This window comes from Temnothorax americanus, unplaced genomic scaffold (genome assembly GCF_048541705.1).
Source record: "Temnothorax americanus isolate GAGA-0224 unplaced genomic scaffold, ASM4854170v1 Scaffold57, whole genome shotgun sequence".
NCBI lineage: Eukaryota > Metazoa > Arthropoda > Insecta > Hymenoptera > Formicidae > Temnothorax > Temnothorax americanus.
This window is the reverse complement of record NW_027509721.1, coordinates 679,143-700,000: the sequence shown is the minus strand read 5'-3', so window position 1 is coordinate 700,000 and position 20,858 is coordinate 679,143. Positions and strand designations below refer to the sequence as shown.

The 20,858-nt window shown below is 42.2% G+C and overlaps 1 protein-coding gene across 2 annotated transcripts in view; it reads left to right on the top strand.

The window, feature by feature from the left end:
• The window catches only part of LOC143904760 (lipase 3-like), a 68,997-nt gene extending 50,942 nt beyond the window's left edge, over window positions 1-18,055 (top strand). For both annotated transcript variants that reach the window (XM_077419667.1, XM_077419666.1), the window contains 6 exons: window positions 2,008-2,122; window positions 10,363-10,606; window positions 10,761-10,919; window positions 11,711-11,795; window positions 11,965-12,107; window positions 12,345-18,055. In XM_077419667.1, the coding sequence (XP_077275793.1) occupies window positions 2,008-2,122; window positions 10,363-10,606; window positions 10,761-10,919; window positions 11,711-11,795; window positions 11,965-12,107; window positions 12,345-12,503 (905 nt within the window). In that variant the 3' untranslated portion in view covers window positions 12,504-18,055. The remainder of the gene's footprint in view (window positions 1-2,007; window positions 2,123-10,362; window positions 10,607-10,760; window positions 10,920-11,710; window positions 11,796-11,964; window positions 12,108-12,344) is intronic.
• The last annotated feature ends 2,803 nt before the right edge of the window (window positions 18,056-20,858 follow it).

Genomic DNA, 20,858 nt, shown 5'->3' with positions numbered 1-20,858 from the left:
TGCCAACCAATCATAGCATTCGAACTTTTTAGGTTGTAATTAACGATTTTTTTAGTTATTTCCTGTTCCTATTGCCTGTTGTCTGGCATTGTGCAAGTGGCTTAACCAATCTAAACATCCCATTACAAATAATGTAATAAAATAAGATGTTTTGATTGGTCGCGTTAGGCCCGGTCTACAATGGATGTCGGAAGTCGGAGTCGTAAAAAATTGACCAATCACAATCTATTATTCTCCTTGCGGTCGAAAAATAATGAATGGTCAATTGATTGGTCAATTTCTTACGACTCCGACTTCCGACATCCATTGTAGACCGGGCCTTATCCGTTGCGACCAATCAAAACATCCCATTTTGATCCCGTCACAAGTAATGTAATAAAATGGGATGTGTTGATTGGTTAACTTGTGATGACGCGACTAACCAATAGTCTTATGGGATTAACCAATCAGAATGATTCCGAGATTCCGTTTTCCGCGATTCTGTCTTGCATGGGGAGGCACCCTTAGGGCTTAAAACACCTATTGTAGTCGTAGTCATTGTAGATGGGCACTAAGGCCGAGTTTTCACTGAGCGCGTCATGCGTCGTGTCATCACAAGTTAACCAATCAACACATCCCATTTTATTACATTACTTGTGACGGGATCAAAATGGGATGTTTTGATTGGTCGCAACGGATAAGGCCCGGTCTACAATGGATGTCGGAAGTCGGAGTCGTAAGAAATTGACCAATCAATTGACCATTCATTATTTTTCGACCGCAAGGAGAATAATAGATTGTGATTGGTCAATTTTTTACGACTCCGACTTCCGACATCCATTGTAGACCGGGCCTAACGCGACCAATCAAAACAACTTATTTTATTACATTATTTGTAATGGGATGTTTAGATTGGTTAAGCCACTTGCACAATGCCAGACAACAGGCAATAGGAACAGGAAATAACTAAAAAAATCGTTAATTACAACCTAAAAAGTTCGAATGCTATGATTGGTTGGCAACAGGCAATAGGCCCAGAATTTCCAACGTGACTGAAACTCTGTGTCTATTGATTGTGTCACTGTTTATTTTGCATTTATACATGATTTCTGATTTCTATTCCCTGTTCCTATTGCCTGTTGCCTGGCATTGTGCAAGAGGCTTTAACGACAGATGACGCGACGCGTGGAAACTAAGCCTAACGTCAATAAGGGCTCATGCACAATGCTGACAGGTGGGCAATTAAGGAGCAATCGTTTTATGTTGGATATACTTGCAGAAGACTGTGAGAAATGTATTTTTCCAAGAAAATAAACAGTTCTCTGCTAAAATATCATACAAAATTAATTATACGAATGGAGCGATTAAAAATCCCAATAGAGCGAAGCGAGAAATAGTTAAGATGGAAGCACATAAAATTGCAGGAGCCATGAGCAGAAAGCAGAAGCCATACGCGCATGCGCTATGGTATCCGTAAAAGCTCTAACAGATACCATCGCGCATACGCATAGTTATAGTAGCATGCGCATGCGCTGCCGAGCGATAGTTACAATAAGCGGCCGATACTGAAATGATTAATTTGTTATTTTTTCAATAAAAATGCAATAAATCATTAAAATTATGATGGAGCAATAAGGAGCAATGAAGGAGCAATCGTTCTATGCCCTATAAAGTTGCATAGAGTTATTATAAATATGCTTTTCAATAAAAATTAGAAATTCTTCGTTTTTATTAAATATCTCAAAAAATAATAATCTTAAAAGGGGAGCAATCGTCGATTCTGAGGGAGCAATTAGGGAGCAATCGTTGAGCTATATAAATTAAAAAATATGAACTTGCAGCGCCAACTTATTTCCGGTTATTTATACCCCAAGTGAGGGCGGTGGGGGCTGCCCCACCACTCGGGCCCAAGAGTGCACGTTGAATAGGCACTAGGTGGCCGTCAGGGCCGTAGCGCTAGTGACAAATATATATATACGCATATTCTACTAATAGTGCACTATAGCTTATTATTATCTTATGTTGCAGCATTTTTATTGACAGATCAAGGATATGACGTATGGATTGGAAATATGAGAGGAAATAATTACTGCAGATCGCATGTGAATATGACGACATACGATCCCAAATTCTGGCAATATAGGTAAAACATTGTCATAAAAATTATTGCACGGGGGGGTATGAGGCGCTCCCCGGATTTGCGATTGGTCAACAAAATTTCTCGAAGGACCAGAGGGCCCGTGCCCTCGCGAAAGCGAATAAAGCGAAGCAAGCAAGCGAATATCAAAAAATGCGAGGCGACTCACCGTGTCGTTGCCCGGCGCCTCCTGGGTGTCGACGTCGTCCTCCCGTTGGCGAGATCTCTGGCGTGCAAGGCGAAAGCATGCAACAGTCCAGTATAGCAAGCGGGCACGGACAGGCAGATATAGCAAGCAGGCACAGATAGGCAGGATAGCAAGCAGTCACAGATAGGCAGGATATCGAGCGATTAGGCCTTCGTGGTCTGCGATAGGCGACCGAGCACTCCGAGTTTGCACATGCAAAAACGGTAACGTGTGAGCTTCACGACGTTCGACTGGTGAGTGCCTCTCTTCGGCGTTCTCCGGCTCGCGTACCTGCGAAGTACGGCGCGAGCGAGTACCGAATTCTTCTCATAATTGGGGATGCCACCCGTGGGCGGGCAGCACGAGTCGGGTGAGTCGCGCGAATATCGACAAGTGTACTAATCGCGATCCACCGACGTTTCGCTAATAGGCGCGATAATTTAACCCGGTATAATTAATCAATGTGAAACGACAACACGAAATCAATCTTATAATTAACTACTATTTACACTATGATACATGGCGGTGCGCCAAACATTACCGCCCACCAAAATACACCGTATTTTCTATGTTTGAGCGGGTCCCTCCGGTGAGCCGTCCATCGGCAGAGGGCACAGCTTCACCAGAGGGCGACTAAGGAGGCCATCCGCCGTCCTCACCGTAGCGACCCGGGCAACCCCGTCACGACCCGGATGTAGTTCCTCGACGCGCCCTCGTCTCCACGCCAGAGGAGGGGCGTTTTCGGTTTTTAGAAGGACCAACGTGCCCTTTGATATCGCGTCAGCCGGCTTTAACCACTTTGGTCGTTGCTGGAGGGTGTGTAGATATTCTTCATGATACCGTTTCCAGAACTGTTGGTGCATGTGCTGCACCAGCTGCCATCGATCGAGTCTGCCTATCGGCACCGGGTCTAGGTCGGGATAGGGAACCGCTACGAGCGGCTCTAATGTGATAAAGTGCCCCGGGGAGAGCACCCCGAGGTCGTGGGGATCCGAGCTGGTGGGGCACAAAGGTCGGGAATTCAGGATGGATTCTACCTGTGCTAGGAGGGTACTGAATTCCTCCACCGTGAGGATCTGCGCTCCCACCACGCGTTTCAAGTGGGTCTTTGTCGCCTTAACCCCCGCTTCCCAGAGGCCACCAAAGTGTGGCGCGGAAGGGGGGTTAAAGGACCACTGGATTTGTTCTCGCCCTGAGGCCGCCTCCATGCAGCTGACGAGCTCGCGCTGAGCCCCCACGAAATTGGTGCCGCAGTCGATGTAGATCCGCGAGCAGCGACCGCGCCTAGCGATGAAACGCCTCAGAGCCGACAAAAACGAGTCTGTAGATAAGGAAAAGGTAAGTTCCAAATGAACCGCCTTTGTGATAAAGCAAACGAAAATGCACACGTACGCCTTGAACGGCGTTGCTCCGCGAGAACGACGATTATATACGAAGAAGGGGCCCGCGTAGTCGACCCCGGCGATTGAGAAGGGTTTGGCCTGACGTACCCGGTCGAGCGGTAGGTCCGCCATGGGCGGTTGCAAAGTACGCGGGTTCGCCCGGAAACATTGGTAACAACGCGACAAACAACGTTTGATGGCCTGATGGGCCCCCAGAATCCAAAAATGCTGCAGTAGTAGGTAATGCAACGCTCGACGCCCCGGATGCAAGTGTAGGCGGTGGGTGCGCTCTACTATAAGTTCCGTGAGCCGGTGCTTACCGGGCAATAACGCGGGATGCTTGGCCTCATGAGATATTGCGGAGTGCGTGAGTCTACCGCCCACCCTGAGGACTCCGCGCGCGTCCACGAAAGGGGCGAGTTGTCGCAGAGGTTTGGAGCAATTCTGATTGCGTTTCAACCTATCGAGATCCTCTGCAAAGCGACAAGATTGAACAACTTTAACGAGGTATAGCAGGGTCGAATGGAATTCGACTTGGTCTATAACAAGAGTTCTGTGAGGTGAATTCGACTTGAGTCGATTAACAAAACGAAGACAATAAGAGAGTATTCTAACGAGTTTATCCAATGACGAAAAACGATCGAGAAGCGAATCAACAACAGAAGCAGAGTTTACGACATCAGCAGGATTTACAACAACAAAAGCATGAGATTTTTCTTCCTCCGGAAAATCGTCAGTTTCCAATATCGGTTCTGGAGTGGGTTCGAATTCGGCGAGCCACGCAGGGCCAGTCCACCAAAGCTGGTGATCCACTAATTCTTGAGGAAACAAGCCCCTTGAGCAACAATCGGCGGGGTTAGACTTGGTGTCGACATGTCTCCAGCAAGAGATATCTGTGTTGGACTGGATGCGGGCCACACGATTACGCACAAACGTCTTCCAACGGTGGGAGGCCGAACGTATCCAGGCGAGCGCGACCTCGGAATCAGACCACGCGTACGTGCCGTCGATAGTAATCTTAGGCCGGAGGATGTTCCCGATATACTCCGCTAAGTCCGACAGTAAAACGGCTGCGCAAAGCTCGAGTCTCGGCAAGGTGATGGCCTTAAGCGGGGCCACCTTTGACTTGGCGCTGAGCATTCGAATCAGTACCCCGTCCTCGGCGACGATTCTAATATATACAACGGCTCCGTAGCCCTGTTCGCTCGCGTCACAAAATCCGTGTATCTCCCGTCGGATTACGTTGGCCATGGCGATAGTACGAGGTATGCGAATGGAAGCTAGCGCGGGGAGTTCCGATTTGTATCGCCCCCATCGAGAACATATTTCCGAAGGAGGCCTGTCGTCCCACTCTAATTTGAGCACCCAGAGTTGCTGTATCAGTCTTTTAGCTGCAAACGTAAGGGGAGTCAGAAAGCCTAACGGGTCGAAAATACGAGCCAGTTCCGAGAGAATGGTGCGTTTGGTACAATCTCTGTCCAACGGGTGGACCTGAAAGCCGAAGTTGTCCGTTTGAGGATACCAACGAAGTCCGAGAACCTTGAGAAACTGATCTTCCGAGGATTTAAACGATAGCAATAATTGACTGCAAAGCTCTGGATCGAAATCTGCTAAGACTGACGGATGGCTGCTGGCCCATTTCCTGAGCTCGAAACCCGCGGTTTTGAGCAAAGCTTGTAGCTGCCGCTGAAGCTCACGGGCTTCCCCCTCAGACTCGGCGCTCGCCACCACGTCGTCGACATAGACGCTCTCCTCCAAGATCGCCGCGGCCAGAGGGTAGCTCACTTTGCCTTCCGTTGCCAATTTCAACAAGCAGGCGATTGCCAGGAACGGAGAACACGTCAATCCAAAAGTGACAGTCAACATCAAGTAGTCCAATATCGGATCATTCTCCGAGAAACGCCAGACTATTCTCTGGTAGTCACATTGACCGCGCTCGACCAAGATCCGAAGGAACATTTGTTTGACGTCCGCAGTGAGCGCCACGCGGCCCACCCGGAACCTCAACAATATCACGACTATATCCGTCTGTAACTTAGGCCCGGATCGCAATACGTCGTTCAACGAAACGCCGTTCAAATCCTTCGCCGAGGCGTCAAATACGACCCGCAATTTTGTGGTAGTGCTATCCGATTTAACTACCCCATGATGGGGCAAATAGAACACAGGTCCGTCCACCGGGAAAGGCCGTTCAATCAGTTTCATATAACCGTTATTCAAATAATCCTGCATGAATTTGTTATAGCTCAATTTAAACTCTGCATCTAATTTAAAGCGACGCTCAAGTGCGCGAAATCTATTTAGGGCTACTTGACGCGTGCCGACAAAACAAGGTTTATCCCTTTTGAAAGGGTACGATACAACAAAACGACCGGACGCGTCCCGACGCGTGGTCTGAGCGAATAATTCCTCGCAACGTTTATCCTCCTGCGAATACGGTGGGACCGATGGAATCTCGTCTAGTTGCCAAAATCGACTAAGAGATGCGTCCAACGAATCGAGAGTCATAAACGAATGTGTGGATCCCGGCGCCTGCGTTGATACCGAACCGACGAGAACCCAGCCGAAGACGGAATTGAAGGCGTCTGGCTCGCCCTTCTTTCCCACGCGACGGCCATCCCGAAGTAACGACGCGAAGATTTCTGCGCCGATCAGAATGTCGATGGGACCGGGTCGGTGATACCGCGGATCAGCTAGCCGCAATCCGTTCAAATGTTTCCACGCTCTTCGCTCGACCTGACTGCTAGGTAACGGGGCGGAGATGCGCGGAAGAATCGTAGCCTCTACTGGGGTGCGCGTGCTTTCCCTGCCCTGTGCTTGTATTACGAGTGAGGTGCGGCCTCGAGTTGCAGCCGCCTTTGTATCATTTACCGCGAGAACTACCGTATGGCACTTGGTTCGTCCGAAACCACCCCTCTGCATGCAACTTTCGGAGATAAAGTTTAGCTGGCTCGCGCTATCTAACAGAACACGAACGGGGAAGGGATTTCCGTGTGCGTCGAGCGCTTCGGCTTGTACCGTCGACAACAATACGATCGGGTTCGACCGCGCGACACTAGCCATGCTAACGAGGGGTTCGATTCCCTGCAATGACGTTGTCCCCGATTCGGAGGGTGGTTCGGCGTCTGTGGGTGCATTCGCCGAGCCCGAGTTCTGCTCAAAATGCAGGAGCGTGTGATGTTTGGTCTTACACGACCGACACGTCCACGACGATGGACAGTCATTAACGCTGTGGCCCGCGCGGAGGCAGTTATAACACAAGTTCGAAGTTTTAGCCGTTGAATGCCTTTTCCGAGGGGATAATTTCAAGAATCGAGAACATTTTGCAACGAGGTGTTGTTCTTTACATACCGAACACTCGGCGGTTCGAGTTGCGAGCGACGAAGCCGACGCGGAATTCTTTGACGAAGTCGACTGAGACTTTTGCGACGTATTTTGTGAGCCCGATACTGACGCGAGAACCCGGCAGTGATCAGAGAGGAACTTTGTGAGTTGCGTGAATTTCGGTATTTCCTCCGCCCGGTGTTCAGATTCGAACTTCTCGCGGAGCAAACGAGGGAGCTTCTCCAGCAAGAATTTGAGAAGGAGATAATCCCAAGCGTCTGTAGGAAATCCTAATAGATTCAATGCTCGCGTGTTCTCGGTGAAGGTGCTCAACAGCGTGCGCAGGGGGACGGCCGACTCCGACTTCAACGGCTGAGCTTTCAGCATCAAGTCCACGTGATAATCCGCCAAGTCTCGTTTGTTTTGATATCGCGAAATCAAGGCGTCATAAGCTATCGCGTAGTTATCGGCGGAGAGAGGGATGTTCTTGACGACGTTCAGCGCTTCTCCTTTCAAGCAGGATATCAGATATTGATACTTCTCTATGGTAGGGACGTTCCGGTTCTCGTGAATAGAGATGTTGTATAACGCGATGAACGAGGGCCAAAGCGTGAGATCTCCCGAAAATTGCGGAAGTGAGATCTTGGGCAATTTGACCGATGACGTCTGGACCGGGGCCTGCGGGGCCGGAGCGGCTACTCGGTCGGCGCCCACAAATCTCTCGTAACGCTCGATTACCGCAAAGCGCATCTCGTCAAAGTCCCGGCGAATCGAATCCTCCGTTTCGAACTCTTCATCTGAGGCGTTTTGTACTATCTTGAGGTGGGCTGCCTCAAAGTTCTCGACCAATTTGGCCACGATGGGATGTCGCACGAGAAAGTTCGGTCTCTGACTTACATTGTCCGCGGCGAGCATCGACAGCTCATGAATCTCCCGCATACGTTTCACGCATAACTCGCGTTTGGTTACATTCCCTCGACTCATGATGCCCGGAATACAATCACTAAGTCAACCAAGATGACGATAGCAGCTCACTTCGATGTGAGAATATCAACAATGCCGGAAGTTAACGGTCTTCAAGTTCCGAAATGTTCGCAAAACAAAACAACTATCTCCTTGTTATGATGACGAGTCGGCTCGGCTCGAATTTCTGTTCGAAGGCACGACGGATATTTTCGAGAGGCTATAATAACGATTTGTACAATTTCAAAACGACGGTAGGTTGATGCAAAATAATAGGGTGCGAGCACTGGCGGTAGAGGGGGATCAAGTAGGATGATTAACGAGGAAGATGGTTGCAAAGGATACAAAATAATATAATAGTTAGACCAATAATAAATCAGCAATCAGTAATCAATAATCATCAAAATCAAAATTATCAATTAAATTGGCACAGGTACCCGGTTACGATGAAGAAATTGCACTCAGGTACTTATCTGATCGAGCCTCGGTAATACGCGTTGCGCGCGGTCTTACTACATAAGCGGAATATACGACATGATCACACGACATGAGCGGTATACCACATGAGCAATCCACGCCACAAGCATTAATTTATTTGGCTCAATTACAATCACAATCTCCAATGACTAATTGAAATATCATATGAGTGCTGCAATATATTCTATACCGGGGACCAGTGCCGACGAACAGTATATTCGATCGGTGGCAAGTATGTTTGCGAGAATTCCAACGATCGGAATAATAGTTTCAGTATGTATTTTCAATATGTATTTCGAGTCTGGTCGAAACACACCCAGCAACAACGAAAATAATGTAGCGCGTTATTATGGAACGCGAGCTTATGTAGAAAAAATGTGTATATACGCTGCCGGCCCGTGACCGAGCGTCAAGGCCGTCGACGGCGCGGCGAAAACGTATGGCTTAACCGAGAATATTCCAATGTTGAATATTTCGGTTAACGACAATATTCAATAACGAATGACAAAAGCAATTAACCACAAAGCGATCAAACGACAAGTTTTCCGCGCGTATTCTCGTCGCGAAGCAATGTTGCGGCCGAGAGATATCGCGGCGGGTGTAGAATACGCGACTGATTAATTATAATGCAATCGCGATCAAAACTACTAAGAAATGCTACCCACGAGCGAAAGGTCGGCGTTATTGCTTTAGCGCGCGAATCCGGCTCGAAGGACCAATGCACTGGGGGGTATGAGGCGCTCCCCGGATTTGCGATTGGTCAACAAAATTTCTCGAAGGACCAGAGGGCCCGTGCCCTCGCGAAAGCGAATAAAGCGAAGCAAGCAAGCGAATATCAAAAAATGCGAGGCGACTCACCGTGTCGTTGCCCGGCGCCTCCTGGGTGTCGACGTCGTCCTCCCGTTGGCGAGATCTCTGGCGTGCAAGGCGAAAGCATGCAACAGTCCGGTATAGCAAGCGGGCACGGACAGGCAGATATAGCAAGCAGGCACAGATAGGCAGGATAGCAAGCAGTCACAGATAGGCAGGATATCGAGCGATTAGGCCTTCGTGGTCTGCGATAGGTGACCGAGCACTCCGAGTTTGCACATGCAAAAACGGTAACGTGTGAGCTTCACGACGTTCGACTGGTGAGTGCCTCTCTTCGGCGTCCTCCGGCTCGCGCACCTGCGAAGTACGGCGCGAGCGAGTACCGAATTCTTCTCATAATTGGGGATGCCACCCGTGGGCGGGCAGCACAAGTCGGGTGAGTCGCGCGAATATCGACAAGTGTACTAATCGCGATCCACCGACGTTTCGCTAATAGGCGCGATAATTTAACCCGGTATAATTAATCAATGTGAAACGACAACACGAAATCAATCTTATAATTAACTACTATTTACATTATGATACATGGCGGTGCGCCAAACAATTATTTTGAGAGAACGTCATATCTTAAGTTTAAAAGTCTATATTAAACAAAAAAACGACCTGTCTAAAAACGAGATATTTATGAAGCAAAATGATAAAGTAGTCGTTACTTGTACTGAATAGTACTAAATAGATATATACTTACCACAAGTGATATGAATATAAAGTCAGAAATTTCTAAAAAAGTGCATTATATTGCAATGAGAACGTAAAGCATACATGAAAAAATGAAAGAAGGATATTATATTTATATAACATGTTTTGTAAACGTGTGTGTGTGTGTGTGTGTGTGTGTGTGTGTGTGTGTGTGTGTGTGTGTGTGTGTGTGTGTGTGTGTGTGTGTGTGTGTGTGTGTGTGTGTGTGTGTGTGTGTTAAAGTTTGTACAGTATTTTTCACTTTTTTTCTCACTGTAAATTGATTTCGTGCAATTGTCAAGTAGGGGGAAAACGAAAAAATATGTTTTGTGAAATATATTATTATCGTAATTTTTATTCTTCAGCTTTCACGAGATTGGAACAAAAGATCTGCCGGCCATGTTCGATTACATTCTCAATTATACAAAGCAAAAAGATTTATACTATATCGGTCATTCAATGGGGGGTGCTGCGCTACTCGTTCTTCTCTCATCAAAACCAGAATACAATATAAAAATAAAAATGGCTATTTGTCTGGCTCCAACTTCTTTTTGGATGAAAGTATCACCTGCAGTTAACGAATTTACTAACATTTTTCCAACATTCAAGGTAATAACTGTCAAAATTTGTGATTTTTTTTATTGCAAGTAGTAGTGTTTAAAATACAAGATTAAACAATCATAATTTTTATTATTTAATGCGCTAAAAATATTTGTTATCTAGTATGAGCTAATACTTTAATTCTTTGTTTTACATGTTTCAGGAAGTTCTACGAGAACGTGAAACATACGATGTTTTCCCACAATCTTTAGCGACTGTTACAGTAGGAAGAATGTTATGTAATGACAATACGATGACTCAGATTATTTGTGTCACTATATTATTTATTATAGGTGGTCCTGATCCAGCACAACTTAACACAGTAAGTTGTATGTATTGTATGAGTTTATTGTTTATCCCCGCAGGGTTTACAAGGCGTTTTTGTGAGGAAAGTACTCAAACCTCTTACAAGAACCAACTCCTCCTCGCGACCTGGCCGTATGCGACCTCTTACACTCTCGTTCCCTCCCTCCCTTCCGCGTCTTTTCTCTTTTCCCCTCCCCCTCTCTATATTTTTCCCCGCCGCCTCCCTTTCTGCCTTACTCTTTCTCCCAGCCCTCCTTCTTCTCATCCCACCTCCATTCCCTGTCCTCCTATTCGTTGCCCTATCTTTTTTTTCTTTTGCCCTCTCCTCCTTCGCTTTCTCCACAATTCTCCACCTCGTTTTTCTCTCCTTCTCCTCCACTGCCTTTCTTCCTTTGCTCCTGCTACTCCTTCTCCTCTCCACCTCCTCTCTTTATCCCTTCTTTCTCTTATCCATCGCCTCCTTCTCTCTCCGCTCTCTCCCCTCCGCTCTCTTCTCTTCGCCCTCCACTCGGTCCATTCCCTCCTCTATCCTTTCATCGATCTTCACTCTCTACGTTCTCCTCTCTCCTCTCTTCGCTCACCATTTTTCACTCTCGGTCCTCTTAACTCCGTAAGTTTTAACATATATAACACACAAAAGACAAACGTAATACTATGTCCATAAAATGTGCGTGAATACTTTTTATTACATTACATAAATTTCCAATTTTTTATAATTAAATTACGGCTTTAACCACCCCCTACCCTATTCTCCTAATTACTCATCGCTTTATGACTTTTCATCTATATAAATTATTTCTGTTATAGACAACCCTGCCAGATATATTCTCCTATTTCCCAGCCGGTAGTTCTGTACAAACATTAGAGCATTTTTACCAAAATATTCGTATAAGTGAGTATTCCCTCATTCATAAAACAATATATCGTTGAAAAATCTAAATTAATTTTTATAATTTTCTACAAATTAATTTATAATTGTAGGCACATGTAATTATTTTTTTCCAAATATACTTTCAAGTTTTGGATATTTATAAATGTATGATTAATATCGATTGTTGCAGAGGACTTTCGAAACTATGATTATGGAATAGCTGAAAATTATAAAAGATACAAACAGGAAACACCCCCAAGTTATGATCTGAAAAAGATTACTGCTCCAATAATTTTATTTTACTCAGCAAACGATGTGATTGTCTTAGAAGAGGTAATAGTTCTCTGTTAAGTTTTTCATTGTCTAATTTTTACTCTAAAATAAAAGCAAGAGAAAGAAATATTTACACAAACATAATGAAATAATGATCATATATAATATTTTAACAATATGAAAGAATCCGATTGAATATAATTTGCAAAGTGTAAAAGGGAAAACAGCTGATTTTGTAACAATCGGATTTATTTTCTACTCTTCATACATTTAAATCATCATGTTTTTAATTTTCAGAATGTATTGGAACTTGGTAAACGCTTATCAAATGTTCTTCTAACTGAGGAAGTTTCACTTAAACTTTTCAATCACCTCGATTTCATGTGGGCAATCAACGCAAAAACTCTTTTATATGACCGTGTGTTAGAACTATTACAAAAGTTTGATGCTGGCTAAAATAAGTTTATAAAATAAATCTAGTCGATAAATAGAGAGAAACCCTAATCTCTCTATATAAATTTGAAATGTTGATAAATGTAGAATTGGTAAAAAATCAGCAAGTTATATGCTTATTTATATTAAACTAATTAATAATTTTTGAAATAAGTAATTCACACAAGACTAATTACTTATTATTAAAAAAATTAATAAGTATTTTACACTAATTATTAAGTTTCAAATAAGTAGTAATTTATTTTTGACAAACTATTATTTTAATATTAAAATATTTATTTTTAATAATTATTAATTTACAAAAAAAATTAATTTATTTTTGCCTAAATACTAATTTTTACGCAACTAGAAATTTTTCTTTAACGATTCAAATTACCAATTTTTTAAGTAATGAAATTCACTTTTGCTTAAATATTAATTTTTACGTAATTAGTAATTTTTTCTTTTTTGCGACTAATTATTAATTTACTATAATCTATATATTTATTTATAAAAAATTTTTTGTTATTTCTAATTTCGTAAATAATCAAAAAATAAAAAAATGGAAATTTTTTGCCGATCCCTGTTTAACACTACAAAATGCATGATATATATCAGTTTAAAATTAACTTTTTTCTTGGCATCTTTTTTACCTTTTTCATGAAAAGTAAAATAGATGCCAAGTATACGCGCAATGTATGTTGTAAGTCCAAAAATCCAACTTAATGATAGTAGCTTTATTGCGCTACCTAACTCAACCCAAGTGATATATATAAATCCAAAAATCCGACCTAAGGGGTATAATATTAATATACTGTTTTGTTTAATAGCGCCAAGTTTTTTTAACTAAAACTTATATAGAATTTTTTAAATTTTGTATTTTTAACAGACAAGATTTTTTTTCTTCGCCAGTGAGTAATAAAATGAACAAATTTTTGTTTTTTGTTAAATAAATGTTTAATTTTGTATTAATTTTTACATGTTACTTGGGTTGAGTAAGATAACACAATTTTATGATATTATTCTTTTAATTGAGTGATACAATAAATATTTTTAAGGAAAGATAAAGCTACTATCACTTGGGTTGGAATAGAAAGATAGATCCTTAAATGGGAATACAAATAAGATACATACCACTTAGGTTTAATTTTTTAAAAGTTTGCAGACGTTTTTTTTTCGAGGTATCAAGAGACACGGTAGTGTCTCGCGCCAAGTACACGCGGAGCGAGACCGACCGTGACTCTTTTACGCGAAGCGACGGGTTGCGAGTACCCGAGATGTTGAGATCTCGATAACGAGTGAACGAATCAAGTTCTAAGTAGGCTTGATCGATAGCTTGGGGTCCAATTAGGGGGGGGTTTCTCTCATAATATTCCGCTACGTGCCCTACGAGCGGAGATATTGCGACGCAAAGTTTAAATGCGAAAATTTATTTTTAAGATACGTCGTCTACGTCGACCGCTCTTTATAACATACATGTAACAAACAGAGAACGTCACTTTCACTTTTTCGACACTGGCGGCGCAGGTATCGCCAGTTTCGATATCGCGCGCGTATTTCGAAATTAGGTCGATAGACTTATCGGCCAGGAGGAAGATTTCTATTTAGGTAAATTAGATATATATATAATAAATATTGAGTCAACGGAAAAGAAGGTTCTCTACGCTTGGCAGAAAGTGCCGCTAGGGAATTTTTAAGTCAATTCTTATGAATCAAGCTTGAATTTGATGTCTGTATCCCAGGTTGCCGATGACGAGGTCCACATATTGCGCTCCGTAGTTTTCGGTGTCTAAGTGTATTAATACCTTGAAATTGATGTCTAGGTGTCCCAGATTGCTGATGAAGAAGTCCACATAGTGCGTTTCATGGTTTTTGGTGTCTAGGTGTATTAATATTTTGAATTCGATGTCCACGTATCCCAGGTTGCCGATGACGGGATCCAGATAATGCGCTTCATAGTTCTCGGTGTCCAGGTGTAATCGTACGTTGAATGCGATGTCTAGGTGTCCCAGGTTGCCGATGACAAGGTCCACATAGTGCGCTCCGTAGTTTTCGGTGTCTACGTGTATTAATACCTTGAATTCGATGTTCACGTGTCCCAGGTTGCCGATGACGGGATCCAGATAGTGCGCTTCATAGTTTTCGGTGTCCAGGTGTAATCGTACATTGATTTCGATGTCTGATGTCCCAGGTTGCCGATGACGAGGTCCACATAGTGCGCTCCGTAGTTTTCGGTGTCTACGTGTATTAATACCTTGAATTCGATGTCCACGTGTCCCAGGTTGCCGATGACGAGGTCCACATAGTGCGCTTCGTAGTTTTCGGTGTCCAGGTGTAATAATACGTTGAATGCGATGTCTACGTGTCCCAGGTTGCCGATGACGAGGTCCACACAGTGCGCTCCGTAGTTTTCGGTGTCTACGTGTATTAATACCTTGAATTCGATGTTCACGTATCCCAGGTTGCCGATGACGAGGTCCACACAGTGCGCTCCGAAGTTTTCGGTGTCTACGTGTATTAATACCTCGAATTCGATGTTCACGTATCCCAGGTTGCCGATGACAAAATTCAGATAATGCGTTTCATAGTTTTCGGTGTCCAGGTGTAATCGTACGTTGAATTCGATGTTCACGTGTCCCAGGTTGCCGATGACGAGATCCAGATAGTGCGCTTCGTAGTTTTCGGTGTCTACGTGTATTAATACCTTGAAATTGATGTCTAGGTGTCCCAGATTGCTGATGACAAAGTCCACATAGTGCGTTTCATGGTTTTTGGTGTCTAGGTGTATTAATATTTTGAATTCGATGTCCACGTATCCCAGGTTGCCGATAACGGGATCCAGATAGTGCGCTTCATAGTTTCCGGTGTCCAGGTGTAATCGTACGTTGAATTTGATGTCTAGGTGTCCCAGGTTGTCGATGACGAGGTCCACATAGTGCGCTTCGCAGTTTTCGGTGTCCAGGTGTAATAATATGTTGAATTCAAAGTTTAGGTGTCCCAGGTTGCCAATGACGAGGTCCACATATTGCGCTCCGTAGTTTTCGGTGTCTACGTGTATTAATACCTTGAAATTGATGTCTAGGTGTCCCAGATTGCTGATGACGAGGTCCACATAGTGCGCTTCATGGTTTTTGGTGTCTAGGTGTATTAATAACTTTAAATTTGAATGGGTGCGTTCAGCCGATACTCCGCTAGCCTAGCAATCGTGAGCAGTCGCTCGTTTTTGCTCGTTTCCTCTCTTTTTAATCCAGTAGGTCAAAAGAGAGGAAACGAGCAAAAACGCGCGACTGTTCACGATTGCTAGGCTAGCAAAGTATCGGCTGAACGCACCCAATGTAGGACACGTAGATATCGAATTCGAGGTATTAATACATGTAGACACCGAAAACTACAAAGCGCACTATGTGGACCTCGTCATCGGCAACTTGGAACACGTGGCCATCGAATTCAAAGTATTAATACACCTGGACACCGAAAACTATAGAACGCGCTATGTGGACCTCGTCATCGGCAACCTGGGACACCTAAACATTGAATTCAAGCTTGATTCATAACAATCGACTTAAAATTTCCCTAGCGGCAGAATTAAAATTATGTCATGACATAATAAAAATCGCTGAATTAAAATTATGTCTAGACATAATAAAAATTGGACAAAAATTATGTTTAGACATAATAAAAATTGGATGAATTAAAATTATGTCTGACGTAAAAATAATTATCAAAAATATCGATACCTGAAGATATCGGTACGTATACAGTTGCGAACAACATTCAGTAAGACACGCAAATAAAAATAAATAAAGAATTTTACAGTTAGCGACTTATTAACATTAATCATGCTTTATTGCGATTATGTTTTATGTTGAAATTGAAAAATATATACAATGTGTACAACCAAAAGGGTTACAGATTATTATTTAAAAAAAACTAAGCAAAATATTAAATTGTTGTTTTCTTTAGAAATAATAGTCCGTAACACTTTTAGCTTCAATCCTTGTATTATATACGGTTTATAAGATTAAGATGCGTAACACTACAAAAAGGCGTGATATCCGTACAAAATTACCTTTTTAAAGAAAAGGTAAAAAAGAGCGCCAAGTACACGCATAATAGTGTATATGTATTATGTTGTTACCCTGTTATGTTGTTACCTTGAAACAAACAAAGTGGTAATATTATATCTCCAAATAGCTTTATCCTGTACATACTGTTTATACAATGCGTAATATACTACAAAAAGGCGTGATATCCGCACAAAATTACCTTTTTTAAAAAAAGGTAAAAAAAAGGCGCCAAGTACACGTATAGTAGTGTATATGTTGTTACCTAAAAAAAAAAGAAAGTGGTAGTATTATACCTCAAAAAAACCTAAGTAACAAGTTTTAGATCTTTATGTCTCGAAAAATCTCGAAAAAATCTAAGCAGTAGTATCTTTATTTCCGAAAAATTATAACCCAAGTGATACACGTCATAAAATTATGTTACCTTATCAAAAAGAAAAGTCGCGCTTCAAGTGATCTATTACAATTACAAAAAAGAAATGATATCTCTTTAAATTAGAGCGCCAATTACAGAGAGAACATGTATATTGCCTCAAAAAATAATTGTTGCACTACTTTGAAAAATCTTTACATTGTGTCAATTAGAAAAGAATGTATAATAACATATTTATAAGATTAAAAAATTTTATTTAAATTTAATAAGGGAATACAAGATATTTAAATACAAAGTTATTTACATGTGTATTTTTTAATGGCCACAAAGAATTACAGAGGTAACAGTACAAAATAAAAATATTTTATTAAAATACATAAATTTTTCTTGTAAAAAAACTTGGCGCTGCTAGACCTCGAAATTTTAAATAAATAAATAAACCTATTCTATACTTAATTATAAGCCGCATTATCCGCCATCCGCGTAGTCACGCACACCCATATCACTCACTCCCACATCCACGCTGATAATCATTTATTATTACTCCCATTGCATTCTTCTCTGAATTATTTTTATTTATTGTTGTCCTTATTTATTTAAAAGGTCTAGCAGCGCCAAGTTCTTTTCAAGAAAAATTTATGTATTTTAATAAAATATTTTTATTTTGTACTGTTACCTCTGTAATTCTTTGTGGCCATTAAAAAATACACATGTAAATGACTTTGTATTTAAATATCTTGTATTCCCTTGTTAAATTTAAATAACATTTTTTAATCTTATAAAATTGTTATTATACATTCTTTTCTAATTAACACAATGTAAAGATTTTTCAAAGTAGTGCAACAATTATTTTTTGAGGCAATATACATGTTCTCTTTAATTGGCGTTAGATAAGTACCTAAATTTGATATATGTTAAATATACAGTAATAAGGGACATGTGTACAAAAAATCAAGTAAGGTTACCAACACTTTACAAGAAGTAAGTCATTCTAAATGTACGTGCGTTCGCGGAGCGTGCCATTGTCATTCTATCCTTGTTTACATCTAATGAACGAGAAAGATAGAATAATGCAAATCGCCACGGCCGAGGTTTTCAACGAATAATACATGATAATACATTATTCATGTCTTAAAATATTCCCTGAAGTTTTCGGATTTCGTACATACCTTGAAAATAAGGGCTTGCCGAATGTTTTGCTCTGATATATGAGGTTAAATAAGTAGTGGATCCAATCGCATATTGCTTTACTCGTACTGTCATGCCTGACCTTGCGACCGCACGCGCCGCGTTCCCATTCCGTCGGCAATAGCGGTGGAAGTGGTGCGCGTGACGAGGCCAGACGAGAGAGGATAACGGAACGAGGAGGTCGAGGGCACATCAGCGAGGGAGGAAGCCGCAGAGTACGAGGAAGACGCCCCGGCCTAACGCCAGCCCTCCGCAGCGTTCCGGGGACGGACCACGATAGGAAACCCTGACCCGGCGGAATTCTATGTGACCCGAACAGATTCGCGGGGATAGAGGGGTTAGAGGTATCATAAGTTGATCTATTTTATTTGAATTTTGAAGGTCCGTCCGGCGCGATTAGGATTAAGTTTGCGACGATGCTCGCGGAGCAGCGGCTCCATGTAGAGAATAAGGATAATATATAAGTTTAAGTTCCCCGATCCGAGTTTATTATTTTCGTTTCATTATCGGCCGAAAGGCACACGGTTCGGCCGCAGAGAATTTTTTGTTGTTTTTCGTGCATGGATCGCGGTGACGCGCGAAAACCTATACGGCGGTCAAGCCACACACAATCTTCGACGTGGTTCGCACAACGAAGGTCCGAGAAAAGGTATCGTGGAAAAACCGACGCGATCCGCACACTGGGTCGCGAGTTAGCGCGACAGGGCACCGATGCCCCAGAACGGCGGGCGCCACGCGAACGGTAGAGACGCGGTCCGCATTAGGGAGCTTAAGGAAGACGGCTCACCGAGAACCGACGAGATCCGTACACTGGGTCGCGAGTTAGCGCGACAGGGCACCGATGCCCTAGAACGGCGTGCGCCACGCTAACGGTAGGGACGCGGTCCGCATTAGGGAGCCTAAGGAAGACGGCTCACCGAGAACCGACGTGATCCGTACACTGGGTCACGAGTTAGCGCGACAGGGCACCGAAGCCCAGAAACAGGGTACGCCGCGCGAACGGTTGATACGCGGTCCGTATAACGGAGCAAAGATAGGGCGGCTCGTAAAAATCCGACGTGATTCGCACACCGGGTCGCGAGTTAGCGCGACAGGGCAGAGAAGTCACGAAAAGGGTGCGCCGCGCGAACGGTTGATACGCGGTCCGTATAACGGAGCAAAGATAGGGCGGCTCGTAAAAATCCGACGTGATTCGCACACTGGGTCGCGAGTTAGCGCGACAGGGCAGAGAAGTCACGAAAAGAGTTGCGACGCGCGAACGGTTGATGCACGGTCCGTATAACGGAGCAAAAATAGGGCGGCTCACGAAATTCCGACGTGATTCGCACACTGGGTCGCGAGTTAGCGCGACAGAGGGTGCGTTCCTCTTGGGCGATTACACGCTTAAAGCGCTCATCAGCGTTCACGCTTATAAGCGCTATTTTCAACCGTTCCATTTGGTGCGTAAGCGCTTAGAATTGCTAACAAAAGTCGTTCCATTTGGATGCGTGAGCAAAATGGAAAATTAAAAAGAGGTTATGTTGTGCTTAATAATTTCAATATTATTTGAAATATTTTTTGATGATGAAGATTTTTTATCTAATTTAAAAAAAAATGAATTAGAAACCATTATAATATTGCTTAGCAAATACATTAAATGTATTGAACATCCAATATTACGGCTGCAAAATTATGTGGAAAAGGTTATACCATCGTATACTGATGTGCAATTTCAATCACATTTCAGGTAAATGTAATATTTTTTTGTAAATATTTACACAAGTTAAATTTATTTTAGACAATAAGACAAAGTTATTATATATTTACAATATATTTACAATATACTTGAATAAAAAATAAATTATGTTTTATTTTATATTATATTGTTTCTTAAAATAATTTTTAAAATTTATAATTATATTACAATAGAATGAAGCGTACAACATTTTATCATATCTTACATCTTATAAAACCTTCATTACTAAGATCAAAAGGTGGTCCTAAAACATTATCACCGGAAAAACAATTTCTTATTGCCATATAGAAAATGGCAACACCAGATTCGTATCGGTATGAGACTTGTTAAATTTTTTAAAAATTTTTAAACTGTACTGTTTTTCTTTTCAATTTTTAAATTATATTTTTTTAATTAATTATTTATGGATTAATTTAATTATTTATAGATCTATTAGTGAGAAATTTAATGTTGGAAGAAGTAGTGCATTAAGAACTGTAAGAAGAGTGTCAAAAGCAATTGCCAAATTATCTCCTCTGTTTATTACTTGGCCACAAGGTAATAGAGCACAAGAAGTTATGATGGGATTTACTGTAGCTAGTGCTTTTCCCAGAATAATAGGAGCAATTGATGGCACTCATATTAATATAAGAGCACCACATGTTTTTCCTGAGTGTTATGTTAATCGGAAAGGGCATCATAGTATACAATTACAAGTAATTTAAATTCTAATATATCTTTAAACAGTTAAGTTCTCTTACAGTTAAATAAGTAATTATAATTATTTATTATTAATAGGCCGTTTTTTTTGTGACCATGAACGAAGATTCATCCATTGTGTTACTGGGCACGTAGGTTCTGTCCATGACCAACGTGTATTTCGTTTGTCCGAAGTTCATAATTATTTACAAGATCCAAGAAAGTTTCCTAATGATAGTCATTTAGTAGGCGATGCCGCTTACTCTCTTCATGAAAATTTAATGACACCATATCGGGATAATGGGCACCTAACACATAAACAAAAAAATTACAATTTTTGT